The sequence below is a fragment of the Oryza brachyantha genome, chromosome 3 (genome assembly GCF_000231095.2).
Source record: "Oryza brachyantha chromosome 3, ObraRS2, whole genome shotgun sequence".
NCBI lineage: Eukaryota > Viridiplantae > Streptophyta > Magnoliopsida > Poales > Poaceae > Oryza > Oryza brachyantha.
The window spans coordinates 9,603,673-9,627,189 of NC_023165.2; the positions used below are offsets into that span (position 1 = coordinate 9,603,673).

Sequence of the window (23,517 nt, forward strand, 5' to 3'; positions counted from 1 at the left end):
CCTTGAGTTCCACATCTCTCTGCTTTAGCTTGGGTTTCGCCACCATCACATGCTCCTTCCTTATGTCCATCAGTGCAAGGGACAACTACTTGATCTTGTAGCAAGCACAATGCCGACCGATAGTTCGAGAATATGTTGGAAGAAAAGTGAAGAGGAAGCAAAAAGAACATGAGGATGGCATGTGGGTCCTATTTTAACTTTTTTCATTTTTAGCAACCCATGCTAACTAAACCACCATGTATATGCCACATTAGATTGAAATTGCCAAGTGTAATGGTTGGGAGTAATTTGTTCGATTTAAAGTACTTCAGGTATAAAAATGTCTGGTATTTGAATGGAGAGGGTAATTCTTTTTTCCCCTTTTATGTTTGTGACTAATGAGGGTAGGACCACGGATCGGTAACTTTCAGCATCCCATCTTTTAGCTTCTGCTAATAAGCTAAAAATTTAAATTTTGAATCTTAAATTTTAAGTTGATTGTAAGATTTTTTTTATCGTAGTTTATTTTTTTCAGCATTAACTTTTAGATCGCTATAAATACATGTATAAAAGTTTTATTTATAAATTATTTTTCATTTAAAATATATCATTTATGTAGGATCGAACAAGATCAAACAAACCTACCAGAGGGGGGGTGAATGGTAGGGAAAAACAAAACCCAAAAATCTTTCGCGGAATAAAGGATTACCTCTGTCGAAGAAATTGACGAAGACTTGCTACCTTAATCACGTCGCTCCTGTGTCGCTGCTACCTTGATCGTGCCGCTCATGTGCCGTCGAGCAGATCATCGAATCGCGCCACTCCTATGACGTCGATCGGATCGTCGGAATCCAAAAAATCACCAGTAGATGAAAGTCGAAAACGTAGATTGAATGATCTTGACTTTATTGCATCAACTGGTATTTACAAAGTGCACCAACAGCACTCCTATCAAAATCGTCGATCTAGAATCAACAACTAAGTCTCACAAAAGCACATCGGGGGCATACCCCTCGGTCTCTATTTATATCGAAAAGTCTATCACCAAATAGGAGTAGGACTCCTTATACTAATATGGCTCATCTCTTAGTTTTCCTAATTAAATCCAACATGCCAAAATCAGGCGTGCTACAGTAGTCCGACTGCTACAGTACCCGCCGCGCTACAGTAATCCGGGTCCGCTACAGTAATCCGATCCGGTTGCTACAGTTCCGCGCGCTCTACAGTGTCCGAACCTGTAGCAAATTCCTTTTCTTTTCTCATCCAGTTTTGATCCAATTTACTTCCCGATTTTTTCGGCGCTTACACATACAACATGTGAAGCCCGTTACGATTCCATCCCACACGGTGTTGCTCCACCATGTGCCAACTCGTATTCAATATCGTCACCTGGCATCCTCGATCGTCCGGACCTCAGCTCCTCCCTGAGCCTAGTCACGATCCCACCGCCATTGACCGATATTGACTTCAAGTCACCTGCACAACTAGAGACAAACCAACCGTTTCCGAGCACAGATATCGCAACCTGACTCACATTAGTTACACACACTCGCACCAACACCTTAATTGTTTCCAAACCAAATTCAATTTATAAACCAAATGGCAAGCCAATTGTTCATCAGAAAATATTAATCATGCTTATGATCTTACAATTTACTCTTTCCTCGAAAAATTGAAAAAAAATTGACCCCTGGATGTCTTAAAAGGTTCAAGCATTCACGTGCATGCTTGCTACCATAGTACAGTACACCTCACGTTTCGAAAAGCTCCAAACTCATGGCAGAGCCAGCGGCCCAGCACCACACGTCTACACCACACGGGCTCAGAAAGAATCGCATGCTCGATACCTGCCTTCGCCTCCGCTGACGCCACGAAATATCGAACCGGGAAAGCGACTCCCCCTCCTCCTGCCTGACCGATGACGTCACCCAACACGTATTCCGGTTTGTACCGGTCCACCCCACCGCGACCCCAACGCGTGCTCCGTGCCCTCCAAGCTCTCTCGTTGACGAATGCGCGCGTCTCTCCATGCACCGCGCTCACCACCACATCAAACACCCGTGTCTCATTGGCATATGAAAAAGACGCACGTGGGCCATACCGTCGGTGTTATTATGCAGGTAATATGCACGTACACCGAGTCCAGGGATGGTGTCCTCGCTGGCCCGGTGAACCCGTCCTCTCTTCTATAAAAGGCGCCCACCCGAGCGGCCTCCACGAAGAGCCAGAGATCCAAAATCCGTCGGGGCGCATAGAGATTGTTCGAGAGGTTTTCTCTTCTCCCTTTCAGGCCGAGCGCGAACGCGAGCATGTGTCCCGGAGGCAGGTACGCGGGCCTCGACGTCCCCGCCGCTTGCGGCCCCGGCGACCTGCGCCCGGCGTTCGACGTGCTGGACGTGGACCGCGACGGCCGCATCAGCCGGGAGGACCTCAAGTCCTTCTACGCCGGAGCGGCCACCAGCGAGCGGTTCGACGACGAGGACATCGCCGCCATGATCGCCGCCGCCGACGCCGACAACGACGGGTTCGTGCAGTACGACGAGTTCGAGCGCCTGCTGGGGCGCGCCGCCGCGGGAGCCGGGTGCCGGCCCGCGATGGAGGACGTGCTCCGGATGATGGACCGCGACGGGGACGGCAAGGTGGGGTTCGATGACCTTAAGGCGTACCTTGGCTGGGCCGGGATGCCGGCGGCAGACGAGGAGATCCGCGCCATGATACGCGTGGCCGGCGGCGGCGACGGTGACGGTTGCGTGGGGCTCGAGGAGCTCGCCGTCGTCCTCGGCTGCTCGCCCAAAAATTGGAACGGATCCTCTCTAACTCTGCATTGATTGGAGACTTTCTTTTTTTGGCTGGTTAGTGAACGCTGGTAACGTGGCGATGTGATTGTTGAGCTATTCTCGAGAAACGTGATGGTTGTTTGTATCGTAATTGCTCCTGAAAATAGGAGTATTAAAAAGCCCCCGATGCAGCTTTTGTGAAAAAAAAAATAGTTAAAAGTTTTGTTTTATACTCGTTTGATTGGTGTGAGATGGGGATAGGTTCTATTTTTCTTCTCAATCTGAACGGAGAAAATTGTGAAAGATCATTGCGAAAGACGGAAAGAGGAGGAACCCCATTCTATTTTTTTAGTCTGGACTTAAAAGTTAGCCTTGGACAGCTGTATGAAAATTCAGGTGCAACTACTCGCGTCGCGTTTGCAGAAGAGGACGACATGACTGTCTGTTGCTGCATCCTAGTACTACGGGAGTCCAAACATCGAACAGCTCCTTTCTTGTTTGGTTGTTCCCTCCCTCTGCCTTTCCGTAAGAGCAAGTTCAATAGTATTGCTAACTACTAGCTTCAATTTATCTATAGTCAATCTAATAGTCAATTCATATAATAATTACCTATAAACATCAATATATGGTCATACATGTCATACACACATGTTGGCTATAAATTAGTAGTCCATATCTTTTCTCTTTTCTCTCTTCCCTCTTATCTCTTTAAAATATGCTTATACCTGACTTATAGCCTGCTATTATACCTGCTCTAAGGTCTTGTTCGGTTGGAGGGGGATTGGGTGGGATTGGGCTACAACCCCTATAGATTTCTCCCCCGCAGAATAAATCCTGGCCCTAGAAAAATCACCGTTCGGTTAAGCCCAATCAGGGTTCTAGCCCGGTCCATCCCAAGACTTTTCTATTGTCTTGGCCGGGGAATTAATCCTCTCTATCGGTGGTGTGGAAAATATTCCGCCATATTATGTGATAATGTGTAAAATTTCAACATGCTACTTTTTGTAAATCTTTGCCAAAACGAAGGATGTTTTTATGAAATGGATTATATGAAAGTTAGGGACTCAAATCACATATGGATTGGATGACATGGGAGGAGTTCACCCAATTCCCCTAGGAATAGATTCATCTTGGGGATTAAATCCCAACTAATAACCGAATAAGGCCTAAACTCTCCATGATACCATGTATCCCGTAGGAGAACCTAAGGCTTCCTGATTTTCTAAGGTGCCTTGTGCTGATTAGCACATACAAAACAAAAAACATTATTAGCATATGATTGATTGACTATTAGTTATTAAAAACTTAAAATTAATTTATTTGACTTCTATGTAACTTTAATATTATAATTTTTTGCACGAAAAACACCGTTACTGATGATTATCTAAGCTTAACCGCTAAAAAGAACGAGCCTTAAGTCTTAGAATATGGTAACATATGTTCATTTTTTCTTAAAAAATAAGCAATAATTTCACTTATTTACTTATATAACCCAACTAAAATCATTCCTCGTTCTGTAGCAAAACTTCAGTATTCAAAATTTTGATTGAAGATGTATGTACTTCTCCATCTACTTAGACCAACGCTAGTAGCCTAGCGAAATTTCATGATGCATAATCATATGGCTAGCTAGCAATATGATTAAATATCTATATTTCTCTTGCATTATATAATAGGCTTTCCATTTTCATTCTCCAATGCAATGCAATGATGGGGTGTAGTCCATTTCCCTTTGTTCTCCCCTATCACAAATAACAATGTTGCATATGCGGGATACATGAGGCAAGCAGAGTCTCAGTTGCTGCCAACCGGAGGGGGAGGCATCAGTGCTAGGATGACTTCACGACGGTGTTGCGGCCATGAGCAGAAGGAGGAGGTATCATTTTTTCTGCTGTTGTAAAGTCGGAGGGGTTGTCGATGCTAGGACATCAGGGCAACAACATTACGAGCTCGGGGATGCAACACCTTGAGTTGATGTTCATAATACGAGACGAAAAAGAGGATGATACGTGGATATAGGAGGTAGCAGCCCACCACACCTTTAGCAGGTTGAAGCAAAGTCAACGTGAGGAAGACGTGATAGGTGACGCCAGATGATAGTTAGGGGCTATGGCATACGATTGATGAAACATACGATAGATAGTGCGAGTTACGAGCCTACGACGAGGAGACTGTGAAGAAGAGCGAAGGAAGTGGGACCTATATATGTCTAATGGTTTTATGTAGCTAATTTTTGACTAGTGTAGGGAGGAGTTTGGCTAGCCACACCTTTATTTTTCACTTATATTTATGTTTATAAGCCAAATTTTAAATTTTAACTCTAAATTTAGAGTTGACTTTGTTTATTTTTATCGCTGTTTATTTTTCAGCCTTGTTTTTTAATCACTAGGAACACGTATATATATAGACTTTTCTCACAAATTATTTTTCATTTGTAAATATATTGCTTCGTTTTTTCTCAAATAAGCCAAAATATGGAAACCTTACCATTCCAATATAGAGCCTATTGGAGCATGGCATTTTACTATGTAAATTTGGGTAGAGAGTAGATGGAGAGGTTATTGCATATGTTCTTATCATAACTTTAATTTATATACATACATATTCTTCTAGGATAATTATGGTGGGTTCTTATTTAATTACATCCCTCTATAATATTCATGATCTTTTAAAAAAGTATATATATTTTGGAACTATGCCCTTATCTCAACCTAGAGGTGGTGCCAAATTGGTGCATATGGCAGCATGAGTCTCTGCGTGGACCAGAATTGAAATTGTTTGCTTCAACTGCTGAGCCGTGCTGTACACGTCTACATACGCACTACATAGTCGAGTACCATAAAATGCACTGCCCGTAGGTTTTCATTAGGGGGGAAAAAACACTACACGAGGTTTGCCCTTTTTCATTATTTATTTTTGAAGCACGAAAATACCAAGTTAACAACCAGCTCAAGTCAAATGCATCGTACTTGTCAGCGGATATGCTCAGAACCGGTCAATGAATATATAATTATACATGCACCCGGCTGTTTTGTTGTAGCCTCGAAAGTATTATCATGATGTTATAAGTAAATGGGTTATTGGCTTCGTCTTAAAATACAAATACTATTAAATCAGGTAGCTAATTGCTGTCTAAATATCTGTGTTTGTTACTGATTGTTGGTTTGCTCCGATTGTTATAGCACAAATAAAGTATCATGTGAGTTGTTACAAGAATTTTGCATGGTAATAAATTATTTTGTTTGTTAAATTAGTTTTATGGTGAACTTTTGTATAAGCTACATATAAATTAATCATACAAGTGCATACATGTTAAGTTTGGTTTGGTAAATATAAGACCAATTTTGGTCTCAAACTAAATCAATCATTATACAAAACAGATGAATTATACGAAATGACATTCTAACGTTTATACAGTCTTGTCAAGTTAAACCAATATCTTAATTAAAATCATGATACGAGAAAACAATCAGAAACAATATCATTTTAATATTATATTTTTTGAAATAATCAAGAATATGTAATTTCTATATTACTTTCAAGAAACGATACCAACACTTTGGTAAATTTGTAGTGTATCATTTACACCTCTTACACATGTGCTAATACTGTACTCGAGCGTATGAATGTGCCATAGGCATACCGATGTTGAATTTCGCAAGTAATTCATTTCGTGATTCATTTTGTGTGACTGGGGTCGATCAAGCCAAGATAAGGCCACACGGCTAGACGTGTCCGCCGCAGGCCAGCAGAGCCGCAGCAACGCACCGCGTCCATCCACTCGTGCGCCGCACATAAACCGTCCGTCCGTTCCCAGCTAACCGCCACACAATACTCGAGTACTCGAGCTCGCGAGCCCCAAGCCCGACAGCCGCACGGCCAGGCAGCGACGCCATGGCGCGGCACCTCGCGCGACCAGGAAGCTTCCACCGCCTCCTCGCCTCCCGGCACTACCCGCCCTCCTCCCCGGTGCCACCCCCGCGGCCTCTCCCTCTCCTCCTGCTCCCTAGAACCCTAATACCGTCCTCCGCCGCCGCCGCCGCCGCAGCAACAATGGGATTTCCTCGTCGAGGGCGACGCGACGTCGCAGCCGCCTCCGCCCCGGCGTCCTCCTCGTCGGGGACGGAGGTAGCGCCGGGGGCCTGGGGCAAGGTCTCCGCCGTGCTCTTTGACATGGACGGCGTGCTCTGCAACAGCGAGGAGCCCTCCCGCCGCGCGGGCGTCGACGTGTTCGCAGAGATGGGCGTCGACGTTACTGTGGATGACTTTGTTCCTTTCATGGGCACAGGTAAACCGTCTCGGCAACCAACTGGTACTCGGAATCAATAATGTAGCTCGTGAGTTTTTTTTTCACTATCTCGGTCGCTCATAGTTCATGATTTGTGAGCGTAGTATCCTATGCTTTCTGATAAACTTGGTCTTAGGCTGTTCAAGTCGCGTGTAATTCGGTAATTAGCAATTGCTAGCTTCCTATGCCATAGCAGTAGTCATAATAGCTCCTGGGATCTTCCCTTGACGCTGTTGGTTTCATATCTCCACCACCTGCCAAACTCTAAATGTATTATTGCATCGGAATACCTGTAAGTGACAGTGTAATAGTTGCCACAACAGTTTTGAATCCATGCTCACATCCCCTGATACTGTATGTTTTTAAAAGTGAATGCGCTAATATGCATGCCTTATGCTCAGGCCCACCATTGCTGCGATCTCTTGGCAAGTGTAGTAATTGCTAAATTCTATGCTGATTAGATGGTAATATAAAACCACCATTTTTTTTAACATTAGAATGCTCCTGACACCCATATAGAATATATTGTTGCATCAGAGTGCTTGTGAGGATATGCTACTTTCCTACTTTTAGTTACAACCAGATAAGGGCCAAGAACCCCCCCCCCCCCCCCCCCCCCCCTTTTTTTTTTAACATGAAAGTCGAGAACTATTGAGGCTATGTCTAAACAGAAGTGCTATTACTCTCTTGTTGGATGTCAGGCATATTGCCATATAGATAGTTGCATTTCTATAACATGATAACATCTACAAATATAGCTACTTTCAGTTTGTTGGTTGTAATTTGTTTGGAATGTTGAAAATTATGGTTTAGGTGAGGCCAATTTCCTTGGAGGTGTAGCGAGGGTGAAAGGAGTGAAAGATTTCAACACTGAAAGTGCCAAGAAGCGTTTTTTTGAGATATATCTTGACAAGGTTAGTTTATCATACCATCTCTCCCATTTATTCTCATTGTAGTTTGATGGCATCATTTTAGAATTATATTCTGCTCTGTAGTATGCAAAACCAAATTCTGGCATTGGATTCCCTGGGGCTCTGGATCTCATAATGGAGGTATTGTGTGCCTGAGTTAAAGTATGTACTCATTTAGTACTTTAAAGTGAATAATGGCTCATTCCTGTCAATACAGTGCAAAAATGCAGGTTTAAAGGTTGCTGTTGCATCTAGTGCTGATAGAATTAAGGTTGATGCAAATCTGGCTGCAGCTGGTTTGCCTATATCGCTGTAGGTGTTTCTTGTTCCTTTGCATTCCAAGCAATTGCTCACTAATGACTTCATTATTTACGTGTTCCATGATTTTATTTGCTATTCATAGCATTTTAAATATCATACTCTGCATTCTTTCAATATTTTCCATAGTCTATCATCTGCTCTGTATATTTTTTGGGAGAATCTTGTTACAATGCTATTACCAGGTACATATTTACCAAAAAAACATATATAGTTTGCCCCATGTTTGTCTTTGAAAAAAAAATTCCGTGTGACATTTATTGGAGACAAGGAAAATTATCTAGGAAAGTAGAACAAAGAAACCACAAATTTTGTTGCTATTATGGTATTGAACTGTACTAGGTTTAAGATACGAGCTTTTGTATCAAGACTTCAAGAGGTACCAATTAATACTAGTAGTTCTCTTTTACCTCCCCATACTTCCAATGGAACATAAAAAAAATCTTGTTCCATTGTTCTTTGGAATCTTATGCTTGAGAATCTCCATGACATCCTTTATTTATCAGTGAAGAGCTCATTTAACTGAAAGAAATTAAAACATAATTCTGTCCCAGAGAGTGTGCCATGTTGGCAATTTCCAAATACGTTTCAAACACCATTGTGACTGACTTATGATAGTTCTGAAGATATAATTTCGCTCTAACTTAATATATCAACCACTTGCTATTTAGTTATGATGTAGCTCTTGGAAATTTCAGATTCGATGCCATTGTTTCTGCTGATGCATTTGAAAATTTGAAGCCTGCTCCAGACATTTTCTTGGCAGCATCTAAAAACTTAGATGTTGATACAGATGAGGTAATTGTCTTGCAAATTATTATGGATACTAGAGCCAATTTATGTATGAAAAGATGAGCTGCTTAATCCATTAGCTATGGAAAATATCTACTTTCTTCTTGAAAAAAAAAACCCTATCTTTTGGTTCTATGTTGTGTTCAACTGAGCAATACTGGTAAATCTTCATTCTGATCTGAACCTCAATGCTGCAAACACTTTATGATGTAAGATAGAGTTCACAAAAAGCCTTTTGGGGAATGGAGAAATACGTACTAAACCAAACAGATGACAAAAGAAGGCTTGATTAGATTTTCATTTTATTTCTGGTGTTCCTTTTTTTTTTCTGATCTGAATTAGCTATCAGTATTTATAGCTTCCGAATGATTTATGATTATGATGAGCAGTGCTATTCTGATACTATGGAAGACTATCATACATATGAAAGAGATGCCTTATCCCCTGTATTGCCACTTGGAGCATAATCAGAAAGTGCCTCATTGCTGGCAATAATAATTAGAAAGTTCATTCTATTCTCTCAAACTATTTGATTGGATCACTTAACCCATTAAACCATTCAAAATGGTTCACTTTACTCCCTGACAACATTTCTCCTTTTGTATCTCTTTGTATAAACTGCAGTTTTGTAGAGCCGTAGATTTTCAATCCTTTTCATGACAATTTTGCTTGAACTTTAAAATTTCGATGTTTAAATCTGTCTTAGGTGGTTCCAACCTATGTAAACAATGATAAAAAGTCTAAAAAAGAGACGTAAGTTGTAATACATCTATCATCATCATACCAAATTTCAATGCAAAATACAACTTGTATAGGGAGAAACAAAAGAGAGAAATACAGCTAGGAAGTAAAGTGAATCGTTATCAATAGTTTGGGGGTGTAAAATGATCTGAGAAATAGTTTAGGGGGCCAAGTGCTCCTGGCAAAATAGTTCGAGGGAGTAAAATCGACCTTTTTCTAATAAATATGCTCTTTCCCGACTTATATGTATAATGTTTATGGTCAATCCTGGTGGTAGCTGCAGTGTTTTTGTTGTTACAAGCCAGAAGATGTAGGAGTGAGATGTAATGTCAAGTGGTAGATGTTGAGTGCTGTTCTACCACTTGTACAATTGTACTAGTTCCCCTATAGCTGCTCCCTGCTCGATCTTATGATTTCGGATGTCAATAAACTAATACACACTACCTCCGTCTCAAAATATTACTACCTTTATAGTTCAGCTAACTACAAAGGTAGTCATATTTTGAGAGTGAGGTAGTATTTATTTTTAATGATTGATGTGACTAGATCCGCTTGTCTTAAAATTTTACTACTTTACTTGATACATTCCTTCCATTCTTTCTGGACATTTTTAATGGTGGTGTGATGAGTTTGCGGTGTTGTACCAGTGCATTGTGATAGAAGACGCACTCGCTGGAGTTCAAGCTGCAAAAGCTGCAGAAATGAGGTCTGTTCTGGATTGCTATCCTTGTATTTATTGTCTTTCTTGTTTTGGCTACTTCACAGATTTGAATACTTTTAGTTGATTCTGATCAGAGTTTTTTTATGGACTTCCTCAGAAAATGAGATTTAGTAGCATATGGCCAAAGTGACATGACAATGATACAAGTATTTAAGTTCTAAGCATCTTGATATCTCCCATGAGGCGATAGTATAGTGTATTATTTTGGTTTATGTACCAGTAGATTCCATGAGCTGTTCAGTAAGTAATCAATTATTTGATCTGTGCAATAAACCATGTAGTTCAAAAGTGTCATGTAATATATCTTTTCAATAAACCATGCAATTCAAAAGTGTCATGCAATATATCTTTTCAATGAAATGTTATAGTGTTATTCTTTTCCTTTTAATCGAGGAACAATAGGTTAGCCCTTTTGATTTTGATTAAATTGAGAAATATGTAAAAAGAGGAGGAGCTTTAGCTAAATAGTTATTTTGTTTACAAATATTTCAGATGTATTGCTGTGACAACTACTTTGGAGGAAGATGCATTACAGCAAGCCAGTCCCTCGCTCATACGGAAGAACATCGGAGATATTTCAATTAGAGATATTTTGTATGGTGGTTCCAATGCTTACCACAGTATGTAGTTCAAACAAATTTTATTTCAACAAAATAATGCATCTCCTGTATTTGAAACTGGAAAGAACCAATATCTTGTGCAAAATTCCTTTCTTTTTTGTTTCATTGGCTTGAATAGGCACATATCCCATTTCCTTGAATTTGTGTTGAACTTTTTCAATTTTCTAAGTAGTTAAATTGGTCAGTGCTGAAATTACACTATTTATCTTCTTGTTTTGTCTCCTTGATGCTGGAGTTAGAAACATTTGCTATTGGTTGTACTAGAGTACTTGGTGCTGATTAATAAAAAGTTGGTGCAGATGAACGAACAGAAAATATTGAGAATATTAGTTCCTTAGGCAAATCTTCACCTGAGATTCTGAATGGAGCAACTAATTCTGAATCTGCTCTGAGCACAAATTCTCCAAGCTCGAATGATCATTCCCGTGAAGGGTAAGGTCAGTTTCTGAAAAGGGCTTCAAACTATAGCACAGCATCTTAGCTATTGTGCTACCTGCATGTACTAAACTCCCAGTTTATTCCAATCTGGTTCTAGGAACTTGTTGTTTACACTCAAATTTCGTTGTTGAAGGAAATACCATAAGAATTATTTCTCTTTCCTGTATATAATGGTGTTTCTCATGGTAAAAAAAAAAGAAGGAAAGAAAATGCAATGGTGTCCTAATACATGAATTACTGTGTAGTTTGGACTGTATATAACTATATGTGTAGTTGATTGACACCCAGAAAAGAAATTCTGCAGGTTGTTAGGTTCTCGTCGAGACATAATAAGATATGGAAGTCTTGGAATAGCTGTTTCCTGTCTTATCTACACAATCAGAAATTGGAAGGTACCATTGCTATACTACAAAGCTGTTTCACTGTTTTCTTCTTTGCTTGAGTTGGACGCCTTGATGCATACGTGAGCAAATGGTTATGTGCTGTATGCCTTTGAACTTTTACACATCTGGGCTACACACCCTTTATTTGAAAGGGTAAAAGAAGAGTTATGCAGAATTTGATTTTAATGTGCAATGTCCATTTCAAAAGGTACAAGCAGCCTAATAATAGGTGATTTGATGATTTGCGAATATATGGTTTGAGGTTAGTAGGACATAGTAAGGTTACAGCCTAATCATCATCTGAGTTCTAGCACCTTGAGCCTGGAGTACTAGTAGGTAAATACAAGTCTCATCTGTGCAGAAAACTGTGAGTTTTAAACCATTTGGGAAGTTATAAAGTACTCTATATTTTGGGATGGAGGGAGTACTTTAGAATGAAGGCCTTGTTAGCACATGGTGGAATTTCTACTGTTTTATTTTTGATTTCACAAAACCTCAGTTTTGTTTTTACCTTTAATGGTTAAATATTTTGTTGAGTAAGTACTACCAAATAAATGATTGCAAATGTGTTTCAGCGATACTGATTCAAAATAATAGCACCTCTGCATGCAAGGTGAGGATCTTTCACATCCTTAGTCTTAGAATGCTAGCTATAAGCCTATACCATCCTTTAGCGACTTAACTGGAATTTAGTACTACCACAGTTCACACCATTCCTGGTTTTAACGTTACACTTAAGCCACTTTACTCAGGCCCATATGATTGTCTTTTGTATACTGTCCATAGTATGAGCCTGGTATACCAACTGCTTGTAGTTCTCAAATGAAAGAACTTTCTGAGAAAAAAAAACATTCTTATCATAGTGGGTGATGGCATGAGTTGAAGAAACCTAATGGTGCCATATTTCACGTTACCAAGGTCTGGTCCATACAAGGGTCCATATTTCACGGTGCTACATTTATGTGGGTATTAAGAAAGTTGGTGGAATTAAATGGGGGAGAGGTTGTGATTGGCTGAGAAGGGACAGTAGGTGGGGAAATTTAGTGGTGGAAGCTTGTGATTGGTTGAAAAGAGTGTATAGGTGTTGTGGAAGCTTGTGATTGATTGAAAAGAGAATATAGGTGTAGAAGTTATTTTATGGACAAACTTTGAATGCTAGAAGTTGCTATATTTTGGGGTAGAGGGATTAACTCATAGCAATTTCTGAATTTATTTTAATATAACTTGCAATTTTTGTTTCATACTCATAATGTCCACCTTATGTTAGTAAATTCTTTTGTTCACCAATATTTCGGGCATTCAATTTTGTTGAAATCAGTTTGCCGAGTTTTTATTTTATTTATTCAGGCCATGCAGTTTGTATCTCCCAAAGGGCTGTTTAATTATTTGACAGGTGGCGATAGTTCGATATTTGCTAATAATGAAGGTAAGAATGCCTATTTATGTTTTACAAGTTCATCATTATGAATTATTTGAATTATCAATTAATGCTGACCTGTCAATGTGAGCAATTTGATTTGATTTGTGCTAAAAAAAGACCATGGAATGTTAGGTAAGATTTTTTAATAGAATGTTATTTAGGATTTGATGTTGCATGTTTTTAAATTCCATCAGGCATTATATGGTGGCTTCATTTTAGCCCATCGGACTAGATTTGTTTGGCAATGTTAGCAGTGGTTTTGGGCAGCACCTAGATAGACAGCTGAAAGTAGCTTGGAAGATATTGGATCCAACACTTTTTGAAGATTGGCCCCCATCTTTAGCTTGAAACTTCACAATCTGTAATGTTGCCTACTGCTCACTCTGCGTTGTTTCTGTAGGAAAACCACTCACATCAAGGATTCAACAAATTAAAAAGTATTTAGCTGATTTTGAAACTGGGTAGGTAGCTAACTGAGTATTCTTCAATTTTCAAGGTGCAATGCTAGAATATGCTTCATAGTGATGCGGATTTTATTTTTACTGAAGCACTAATGTACTTTTAAATTTGTTTCCTCAGAGGTTCTGCCACATATGTACCTGGGTTTCCAAGAAAGCTTGACTGGTTGAATACAGCGCCACTTCAGTTTGGAAGAGTAATTTAATTCATTTTAGGTTACTCTCAGTAGCTGCAGCTTTGCTTCAGTACTAGTGCTAGCATTATCACTCAAAGCATGGGTACATAATTTTTTTATGCACCAGGATTTAAGGGGAAGAGTGATCCTATTGGATTTCTGGACCTATTGCTGCATCAATTGCATGCATGTCTTGCCAGACCTGGAGTTTATAGAGAAGAAGTATAAAGATAAACCTGTGAGTTTCTGCCTCCTTCGCATGCAGGACTGTGTTTAATTTTCTTGCAAGAGCTTTAGGCTGAATTACAAATGATTTCTAGGCTTGCTACTTAACATTAGTTCTGAAATATTAGAATTGCGATGCTTCTGTGCCGTGAAATTTGACATCAGTTATCTTAATTTTATTTGTGATTAGTCATTTCCCTCTAGGCCTCTACCCTAGCTACTCTCTGTGGTGATCATATGGTGACTCGGAATCCTGAAACTGAGTCTCTTTCAAATATCGTACTGGCCTGAGCTGTGAACTTTACAATATATTATAATTCACTTCTATAAAAAATTCGACTTGTTAAGTTGGTAGCAGAATCCTCTCCTAATTAGCTCATATGTTTGTATTCATCCAATATTCTTAGTTCTTACATTGGTAAATTCTAAATTGAGGATATATATTTTCTGGAATTTAGATGGATCTGCTCGTGGTGCCTGTGTGCTGTGCAACATAATTCAAATATAAATATGTAACACTGCACGATCAAATCATAAAACGAAGTTTTGTTGCAACACTATCTCTCAATGATGAGACTGGTACGTTTGAAGGTAATAATGGATATTCACATAAAGTTGCTTGGTCCTGTGCAGTTCACTGTTATTGGTGTGCACTCTGCCAAATTTGATAATGAAAAAGATCTTGAAGCCATCAGAAACGCTGTTCTACGCTACAACATTACTCATCCGGTAATAAAGCTCTCACAGCCTGTGAAATGTTAAAGATAAAAACACCATCCATGTGCTTCTAACTGGCATCCATTCTACTGCTTTTTTACGGTGTTCTTAACTTTTATAAGCTGTGATCTTTGTTAAGGTTGTAAATGATGGGGACATGTACTTGTGGAGAGAACTTGGGGTGAACTCTTGGCCTACATTTGTTGTTATTGCTCCCAATGGAAAGGTTTTAGCACAGATATCTGGTGAAGGTCACAGAAAGGTTAACACATTTCTGTTCAAAAGAATTACCAAGTCCTAACTGTATATTATAACATATGTTCATGTATAAAATCTCTGTGTTTGCATCATATAATTCTGCAACAATTCTACTAGATGCATTTTAAGAGTTTAGGCTTCAGTTAGGACTTTAGGAGTAAAGTTTCAAAATGATATATATTACGTAATTTAAATGATGCTAAAAGGAGTCACAATGTTCACTGAGGGTAGAGTTCCTACATTAATCACAAGGAGGAAAATCCACAACGCTTATTTTGGTAAGTCCCAATTATAACAGCATGTAACAATTAGATATAAGATTGAATAATTTATTACTTACTCCATTAGAGTTTCATGTTTGAATACAATCTTTTGGCATAGCCATATTGTAATCTACAAAGCAATTACCTGGGGTTTGAAGCTAATTTCATTTTATTAGTGAACCAGGCAAATTAATATTTGTAATCTCCTATATCTGTGTTCTTTCGTATATGCCACAAATATGTTGTACCTGCCCTAACCCTCAAACAAACTTGGTATAGACCAGATGACGGTTGACGACTATGCTAATCTTAGAGCTTTATTGTACTAACATTCATTAAAACACACCAACTAAAGGGTTTCTTCACTATTGGTGTTTAAATGAAGCATTGAGAAAACACATCCCTGGCATGTCTGTGCTCATCTAGGAGTCTGAAACCTAATCATTCTCAAGAGAAGTTTTTGTTGTGACTTTTTGTTACATTGCAAATCATATATATGTATGGCACAATACACTGTAGTTTATGAATACAATACATGGTTAGTGGTTCTTTGCTTTTATTTTTTTTCCTGGGATTGATTCCAACAGATGAACATAAAACGTCAATTTGGTTCATGTTGAGACCCTTAGTTCACATCATGATAATTACCAAGGTCAGACCGTACAGCTAAACCTTTTCTTATTTTTTCTTGCTTGCTAATTAAAAATGGGCTATACACATCCTTTTATAGGTACTTAATCCTTTATCAACCCTAAGATTCTATCCTGATAAAAAAAACTCAATGTGATTCAGACTATTATCTCATGTCAACTGGATTCTACTTATCCTGAACATGGTCGACTCCTACTATCACTGATGTTGCCCATGTTGGAATTAGCCTCCTTTTGCTGGTCATTTAGAAGAGTGCTGGACCTTCTTGTTTTTTTCCCAGCATAGTTGCTCATCCATTTTCATGCTAGTTATCATGACAATGTCTTATTGCCTTGTCTATGTTACTTATTCATGTTATCTCCAGGACCTTGATGATGTGGTTGGTGCAGCACTTGAGTTTTATGAAGAAAGGAAATTGTTAAAAAATAATTCTCTTCCCTTGGCATTGGAGAAGGATAAGGATAATCGTTTACTAGCTTCACCTCTTAAGTTTCCTGGGAAACTTGCAGTAGATGTACTGAACAATCGATTGTTTATATCAGACAGCAATCATAACCGAATTGTGAGTGGTCGTTGTTTTCCATAGTAATATAGCATTTCATTGGCTACGCTAATTTGCTTCACATATATGAAATCTACTTCTTGCCTGATATAGCTGTTTACTCTTTCTCGTTTCCATGATTAAGGTGGTCACCAACCTGGAGGGAGAATTTTTATGTCAAATTGGAAGTTCTGAAGAAGGACTACTTGATGGTTCATTTGATACCGCCTCATTTAATCGTCCTCAAGTGAGGAAAATAACTATGTTTTGTCCTTATGATAAATTTATGCATTTGTAGCAACATGTTGGGAGTACCGTTTGAACTTTGGTAGTTGTAGATAGCTAGGATGCAACATTGCATATTCTTGCAGCCAGCGTGAGATAAACTGATATCTCCTTGGACAGAGGCTAAGCTATGAAGATGCATTGCTTATTTAAGTGGATTATTTGAAACAAAAGAATTTAACTCCAAGAATCGAACTCTTTTTTTAATTTTTTATGGCCTCATATCACTTGCCACCAATGTCAGTGTCCTGTGTAGGTGCATCCTTGAATTGAACTTCCTTTTGTTGTGCTTTTATATGCTAGACTTTCTATCAATTACAGGGTCTCGCATACAATGCCAAAAAGAATATCCTATATGTCGCAGATACTGAGAACCATGCACTGCGGTGAGTTCTTTCACTGATTTCAGTTAGGCTATTTCATTTCCTTTTACATACACAAGACTTGTTGGCAATCTTCTTTCGGCTTAGAGTAGTAATTAATCCTTTGCTATGAATGATGAACTAGTTTATTAGTTTTCATATATACATCGGGTTACGTAGTTTATTAGTTTATATGGTTAACTATGTCCTCATATCATTTCCTTATTTAACAAATTATTTTTTTTCCTTGACATGGACACCTTTCTTATCCAGAGAGATTGATTTTGTGAATGAGACTGTCAAAACACTAGCTGGAAACGGAACAAAAGGTTCTGATTACAAAGGAGGAGGTCAAGGAACTAATCAGGCATGCTCCATGGTTCTTTTATGTATCATCTACTATAGTTTAATGGTGAAATCAAGGCTCATTTACATGTCTATAGCCCCATACTGATGCCACTGCAGCCCTATGTTTGTTGCAAAAATTGCTATTTGTTGTTTTAAGAGAAATCAGAATGTTGGTCGAATTCCATGATCAAGCAACAGAGATCATGCTGCTACTCAGTTGTAACACTTGATTCTCACATAAGATGAAATCAAGATAGTTAGCTGAAAACCAGTTGGTTCAAGTCCTATCTTGCAGTGTCAGTAGTTCATTTTAACTGTGAGGAGCACATATAGTCCTTCAGACTACCTACATAGTCTTGGATTTATGTACCGCATTATTTTTTTCTCACCCTTGTGCAGCCTTACTTTTCAGCAACTAGATCCTTTCTTTGAGCGAAACCAATTTGAGCAAAGGAAACAAACAAACCAATAGTTTCATTTGTTCTGGAACATCTCACAGTATAATATCATTTAAATATATAACAAAGTCCTTTGAGCTTGTGAAAAATAGTGCATGTGCACCCAACATCTAGTTGTTTTCTCAAAAAAAAGAGAGAAACTCTTAGGCCTAGTAAAAGGGGAGTTTGCAACTGTTGTGCCATTTAAACATGATACAACCCCTTATATAAACTGTGGGTTGATGCAAGTTTGATATCCTGATGTTTATATTTTGTTGATCTGACAAATCAATGATTGAAAAGATGAATGGTAATATAATTAGTGCTGTCTCATCTGTACAGCATTTCTGGATTAATTACTACTATTAATGATAATATCATTTCAAACTTAATATGTAAAACAGTTAATTTGACTTGAAGTGTTTGTCTAGGTTCTAAATTCACCATGGGATGTCTGCTATGATTCTTCAAAAGATACTCTGTATATCGCAATGGCTGGTCAACACCAGATCTGGAAACACAACACAATGGCTGGTGTAACAGAAGTTCTCAGTGGTGATGGCTACGAGAGAAATTTGAATGGCTCGAGGTAATTATGTTTGTGGCATTTTCCTTGTTTTTTCCTTTGCTCCTATAAAAAATGTAACATTCAATTGCTTAACAACAAGTGGCCATATCTGATTCATTACATGATTGGTCCTAAATTGTTTCATAGTTATCTATTGTATATTTGTTGACATGTTGAATGATTTATGTTTTATTCTATTTTCGACAGAGATTGAATTAGAGCCATATTTCTAGTTTGAACCATGAAACTGTTCTTTACCCCTTGATGTGCTACGGTTGGCAACACTTCGGTTCCCGCAGAACCTTGTGCTTGCATGTTGTTGGATCCATTTCTTAGAATAATTTTTATGTTGCAGCTCCACCAGGACATCGTTTGCACAACCATCAGGGATTTCGTTAGCTCCTGGTATTTCTGGTTGATTTTTTCTTTTCGTTGCTGTGCTCTTATGGCAGAGAGCACAGACTCACATGTACTATCGACACAGAATTGCAGGAGTTAATTGTTGCTGACAGTGAGAGCAGCTCCATTCGAGCTGTTAATTTGAAGTCTGGAGGCTCAAGATCTCTAGCTGGGGGAGATCCAATGATTGCAGAGAATTTGTTTAGGGTATTTATACATCCTGATACTGAAAGAGATTGCACCTTTCTCAACACTAATATGGCAAATGCTGAACATTTTAACTCGGATTTTTTTTTGGTTCTGAATTTATCTAAAGTACAAAGTTGACCTTATATATTCATCTGCAGTTTGGAGACCATGATGGGACTGGCTCAGATGTGTTACTTCAGCATCCATTAGGCGTTGTCTATGCTAGTGATAATCAAATATATGTTGCGGATTCTTACAATCACAAGGTAACCAACCACCATCTAACTGCTGTAACCCATCTACTCCCTCTGTCGTTTTTCTTATTTGACACCGTTGACTTTTGGATATATATTTGATCATTCATCTTATTTTTTTGTGCAAATATCAAAATTATAAATCATGCTTAAAGTTACTTTAGTAATAAATCAAATCATAAGAAAATAAGTAATAATTATGTAAAGTTTTTGAATAACAATAATGGTCAAACGTAGATCCAAAAGTCAATAACATCAATTAAAGAAAAGCAGAGAGAGTAGTATGTAAAATTTTCTGCAAAGAAAATTCAAAACTTTGTTCGGAGTTCATGATATTTACTTTCTGTCTTGAAGAATGTATTTTTACAGTGTTACTAGAAGAATAAATGGAAATGCGATATTCCTCGATAATTAATAACTCCTGCCTAGTTAAATATGGGAGTTAGAGTAAAACAACTGCCAGGTTATAAACAGCTGTAAATTGGTTCTGGCATGGGTCACTTTAGGAGCTGGATCCAGAACGGCCTTACAACATTTTAGCTGTGTGGTTGAGAACTCATGTACTCATGAATAATGAAGATATCATCTTTGCATAATTGGAAATTTAGTTTAATAAACAAATGGTCACAAAGCCATTCTGTATACTGTTGTATATGTACTTCAAGCTGAAGCGACTTATGCAAATTGAGTTCATCAAATTAATCGATGGGCTACTCAGGTAGGTTGAATAGATTATTCAATATCAGCAATCCCCAAACACAATAGTCTGAATCATGCAATTCATAAGGAAGCAACCTACATAGTTTTGTGGTGTGAATTGTGCTCGTGCAGTCATCCATGTTCTTATTTCCCCCTTTCTTTTTCAACTGAGCTTGCTTTTACTGCAAGTTGTACAAATGCTTCTCATGTCCTCATCTGACATCGCAGATAAAAAGGTTAGATCCTGTCACAAGGAAAGTTATGACAATTGCTGGCACAGGACGTGCAGGATACAAAGATGGTCCGGCCTTGTCAGCTCAAGTAAGCTACAACTTGACAAGTTCTTTTACCTTTGTATAAATTAATACTACCTCCGTCCCAAAATAATTATACTCTTGAAATTTGAACAAGAAGAGTGGACTTATTTTGGGACGGGTAACTTACAAGAACTATAGACTAAGGTTAACATGGTCCATAAGGTTGATAGAGTGTCTTCAGGGAACAGCTTTATGACATTAATTGTTTTGAATCTTTTGATGCAGCTATCTGAACCAGCAGGACTTGTTGAAGTTGGAGAAGGTAATCTTTTCCATGTCCCATCTTGTTTGCCTTCAAATTAACTGATGCACGAGATGTTAATAACTAGAATAGTTGGTATCGCAGAGTTAGATTTCTGAATACACGATTAGGTGATGAACATAATACCTCGTTGGAAAACCTTGCTGTAATTATCTAAGCTCATCTCTTTATACATTTCACTATTTGCACTTTTTAATGAACAACCCTACGTTAAAGTCTATTTCTTCACTTGTGTGTAAGCTACTTACATTAATCATGGTCAATAACAGAATAGGCAAATAATAATTGTTGTGTTGCAAGATGGAATATATGATGTCAACTATTGTTCTTCTGATATCTTGTAGGAAAGCTTCTTGTAGCAGATACAAACAATAGCACAATCAGATATATAGATCTCAATGAGAAAGGTGCTGAGGTGCGCACGCTAGATTTGATAGGAGTGAAGCCACCATCACCAAAACCAAAGGCATTGAGACGTCTAAGACGACGTCTATCAGCAGACACAAACGTTATTAACATTGACGGTGGTTCTTCCATGGAAGGATATCTTTCTCTTGCAATATCAGTCCCTGATGGTTATCATTTCTCCAAGGTCCTTAACCATTATTTCATCTTAGCTATCATGTTTTCATCATTTATTAGACTTTTATAGTTGCTTCTGGGGATTTTCTAGTCATTTATGCCTGTGATGGCATGTTGCCTTTTTAAATATAAATTTTACTCCGTTTTATGGTTTGTCAGCACTCTTTAACTGCACCCTCGCAGGACTATGGCCTCTTTGTTTCGTTTTGATGCTATAAGGTCTTTCCGGTTGCTTTCACCCTACTTTGAAATGTGTGGCATAACATTCATGCAATCAAAGTTCCATGCAATCTACTCATTAATCCATGTTCTTTCTGTTGAGCATGCTTAATTTTCTAAGGAGAAAGGGAAGAATAACTTAACAAACATGACTGATCTGTCCACACTACAGTAGTGGAAATGTGGAATGGTGATTACTCTCGGTATCATTGAGTTTTGTGGGCTCAATGTCACCTCAGTGCAAAATGTTTTAGATGGCTGTCAGTATGATTCATTTAGATGTTGTGCTTGCTTGTTTTTATCAAACTAAATCTACTTTCTTTTTCTGAGATTCAGGAAGCTCGCAGTAAATTTGATGTGGACATAGAGCCAGCTGATGCGGTTGAAATAGAGCCAGTTAATGGATTTCTAAATTCAGAGGGGCAGGCATCACTCAAGTACAAAAGGACATCTTCATCATCAACAACAGGAAGGATCAACTGCAAGGTAGTAATACATATTAATATTAAAGCAACACTTTTGTTTAACTTGTTGGATAATCCATAATAGGCTTAAGACTGGAAAAAATAAAAAGTAATGGGTAAACAAAAACAGTTTGGCAAAACTGGTTAAACTGGACTACTTTCTTTTTCCCTTTGAATACTATAGAAAAGCAGTGTATTACTGAATTCAGAAGAAATATAAGTACACTCAAGTCTCAATATATAACAAATGCACCTCCGCCAAAGACCCAAAGTAGAAAAAGTGACCAGAGACTGCTCTTCTAGTACTAGGATTGATTTACAGCCAGCAGCACCAAGCACTTGGCCCCATTCTGACCCCCAAAGTTGGGCTTCTCCAGCAATCTGCAACATCCTCTGAACATTGAGCCGGACTACTTCACCGGACTGCTTTTCCATTGCTTGTCCGCACCTCCTGCCAACCGGCACGCTAATTGACAAAAACCAGATTTGTTGATCCCTAGTATAAGATCATCCGGCCAACCTGCTCTTGGGTGAGGACATGTGCCGTCGTACTATTCTCATGCAGCTTACAAAAGATATATAAAGGAGAATTCTAATAGTCCTAATAGGAAAAGACTGTCTTAATAGGGAACTAATCCGAATATATTGAAGGCTGAAATTCGGATCATATATCTAACAAGTATGTTCTGTTCTGGTATTTAGGTTTACTACTGTAAAGAAGACGAAGTTTGTCTTTACCAATCTGTTGCTTTTGATGTCAAATTTCGAGAAGAGGCAATATCCAGTCCAGCTCAGATTACTCTTTCCTATACTGTGGTACCAAGAGATAATTCAAGTAGTGCATTAATAGCCGCTGGAAGGAACGGCAGGGTATAGTTAGATCTAGGAAGATTATTTATTACTGTTAGTTCCTTTCTGATTGTGAATTTGGCTTTAGTGCCACAAAGGTAAGCCCTTTTTTGAGGGTTCTAGAACTCCAACTGCCTTTGGATGGTGTATACTGTAATATATTTATGCATGACTTGCTGCCTCTACCCTAGATCCGTTCGTTATATATATCTGTATCGCCCCGTTGAGTGACAACACAACTGATGGTTTGGTATTTTGCCAGATCATTGATTGATTGGAATTCCGGTATCGAGTTTTGATTCCCTTTGTCATCCTATGGAACTCTGTTTATTTATCCAAACATTGGGTAACCTTGGATTACAGCCTTTCAGCATCGCAATATAGTGGCCTGCATATGTTCCAAAAAGGAGCATTTCTGCTGCTTAATCTTTTATTTTGGAGAAAATACGCGTATTGGTTTCGCAATCATCGTACTGATTAATCTGGCACATGGGAAACATGATCGATCATTTGATCAGTTCTACGATTAGCGAGAGTATACGTGTCACTGGGAAATTCAATTCTCCATCCAATAGTACAATAGTCCTAGGAATCCAACTTTAGGAT

At 38.6% G+C, this 23,517-nt stretch overlaps 2 protein-coding genes across 2 annotated transcripts; both read left to right on the top strand.

The window, feature by feature from the left end:
- The first annotated feature begins 2,206 nt into the window (after positions 1-2,206).
- Positions 2,207-3,101, top strand: LOC102702735 (calcium-binding protein CP1). Its single transcript, XM_006649913.3, has one exon. The coding sequence runs from the start codon at positions 2,289-2,291 to the stop codon at positions 2,805-2,807; it is 519 nt and encodes a 172-aa protein (XP_006649976.1). The 5' UTR covers positions 2,207-2,288; the 3' UTR covers positions 2,808-3,101.
- A 3,490-nt stretch (positions 3,102-6,591) lies between these two features.
- On the top strand, positions 6,592-23,121 carry LOC102703017 (protein SUPPRESSOR OF QUENCHING 1, chloroplastic). Its single transcript, XM_015835376.2, has 28 exons — positions 6,592-7,044; positions 7,858-7,958; positions 8,040-8,096; positions 8,173-8,267; positions 8,972-9,071; positions 10,454-10,512; positions 11,020-11,147; positions 11,438-11,579; positions 11,890-11,977; positions 13,316-13,394; positions 13,789-13,849; positions 13,968-14,043; positions 14,150-14,260; positions 14,881-14,976; positions 15,104-15,226; positions 16,501-16,698; positions 16,823-16,924; positions 17,284-17,348; positions 17,598-17,691; positions 18,541-18,698; positions 19,033-19,082; positions 19,162-19,283; positions 19,424-19,531; positions 20,447-20,539; positions 20,761-20,797; positions 21,142-21,389; positions 21,935-22,084; positions 22,765-23,121. Exons 1-28 carry the CDS (start codon positions 6,651-6,653, stop codon positions 22,936-22,938), a joined length of 3,309 nt encoding a protein of 1,102 aa, XP_015690862.1. The 5' UTR covers positions 6,592-6,650; the 3' UTR covers positions 22,939-23,121.
- The last annotated feature ends 396 nt before the right edge of the window (positions 23,122-23,517 follow it).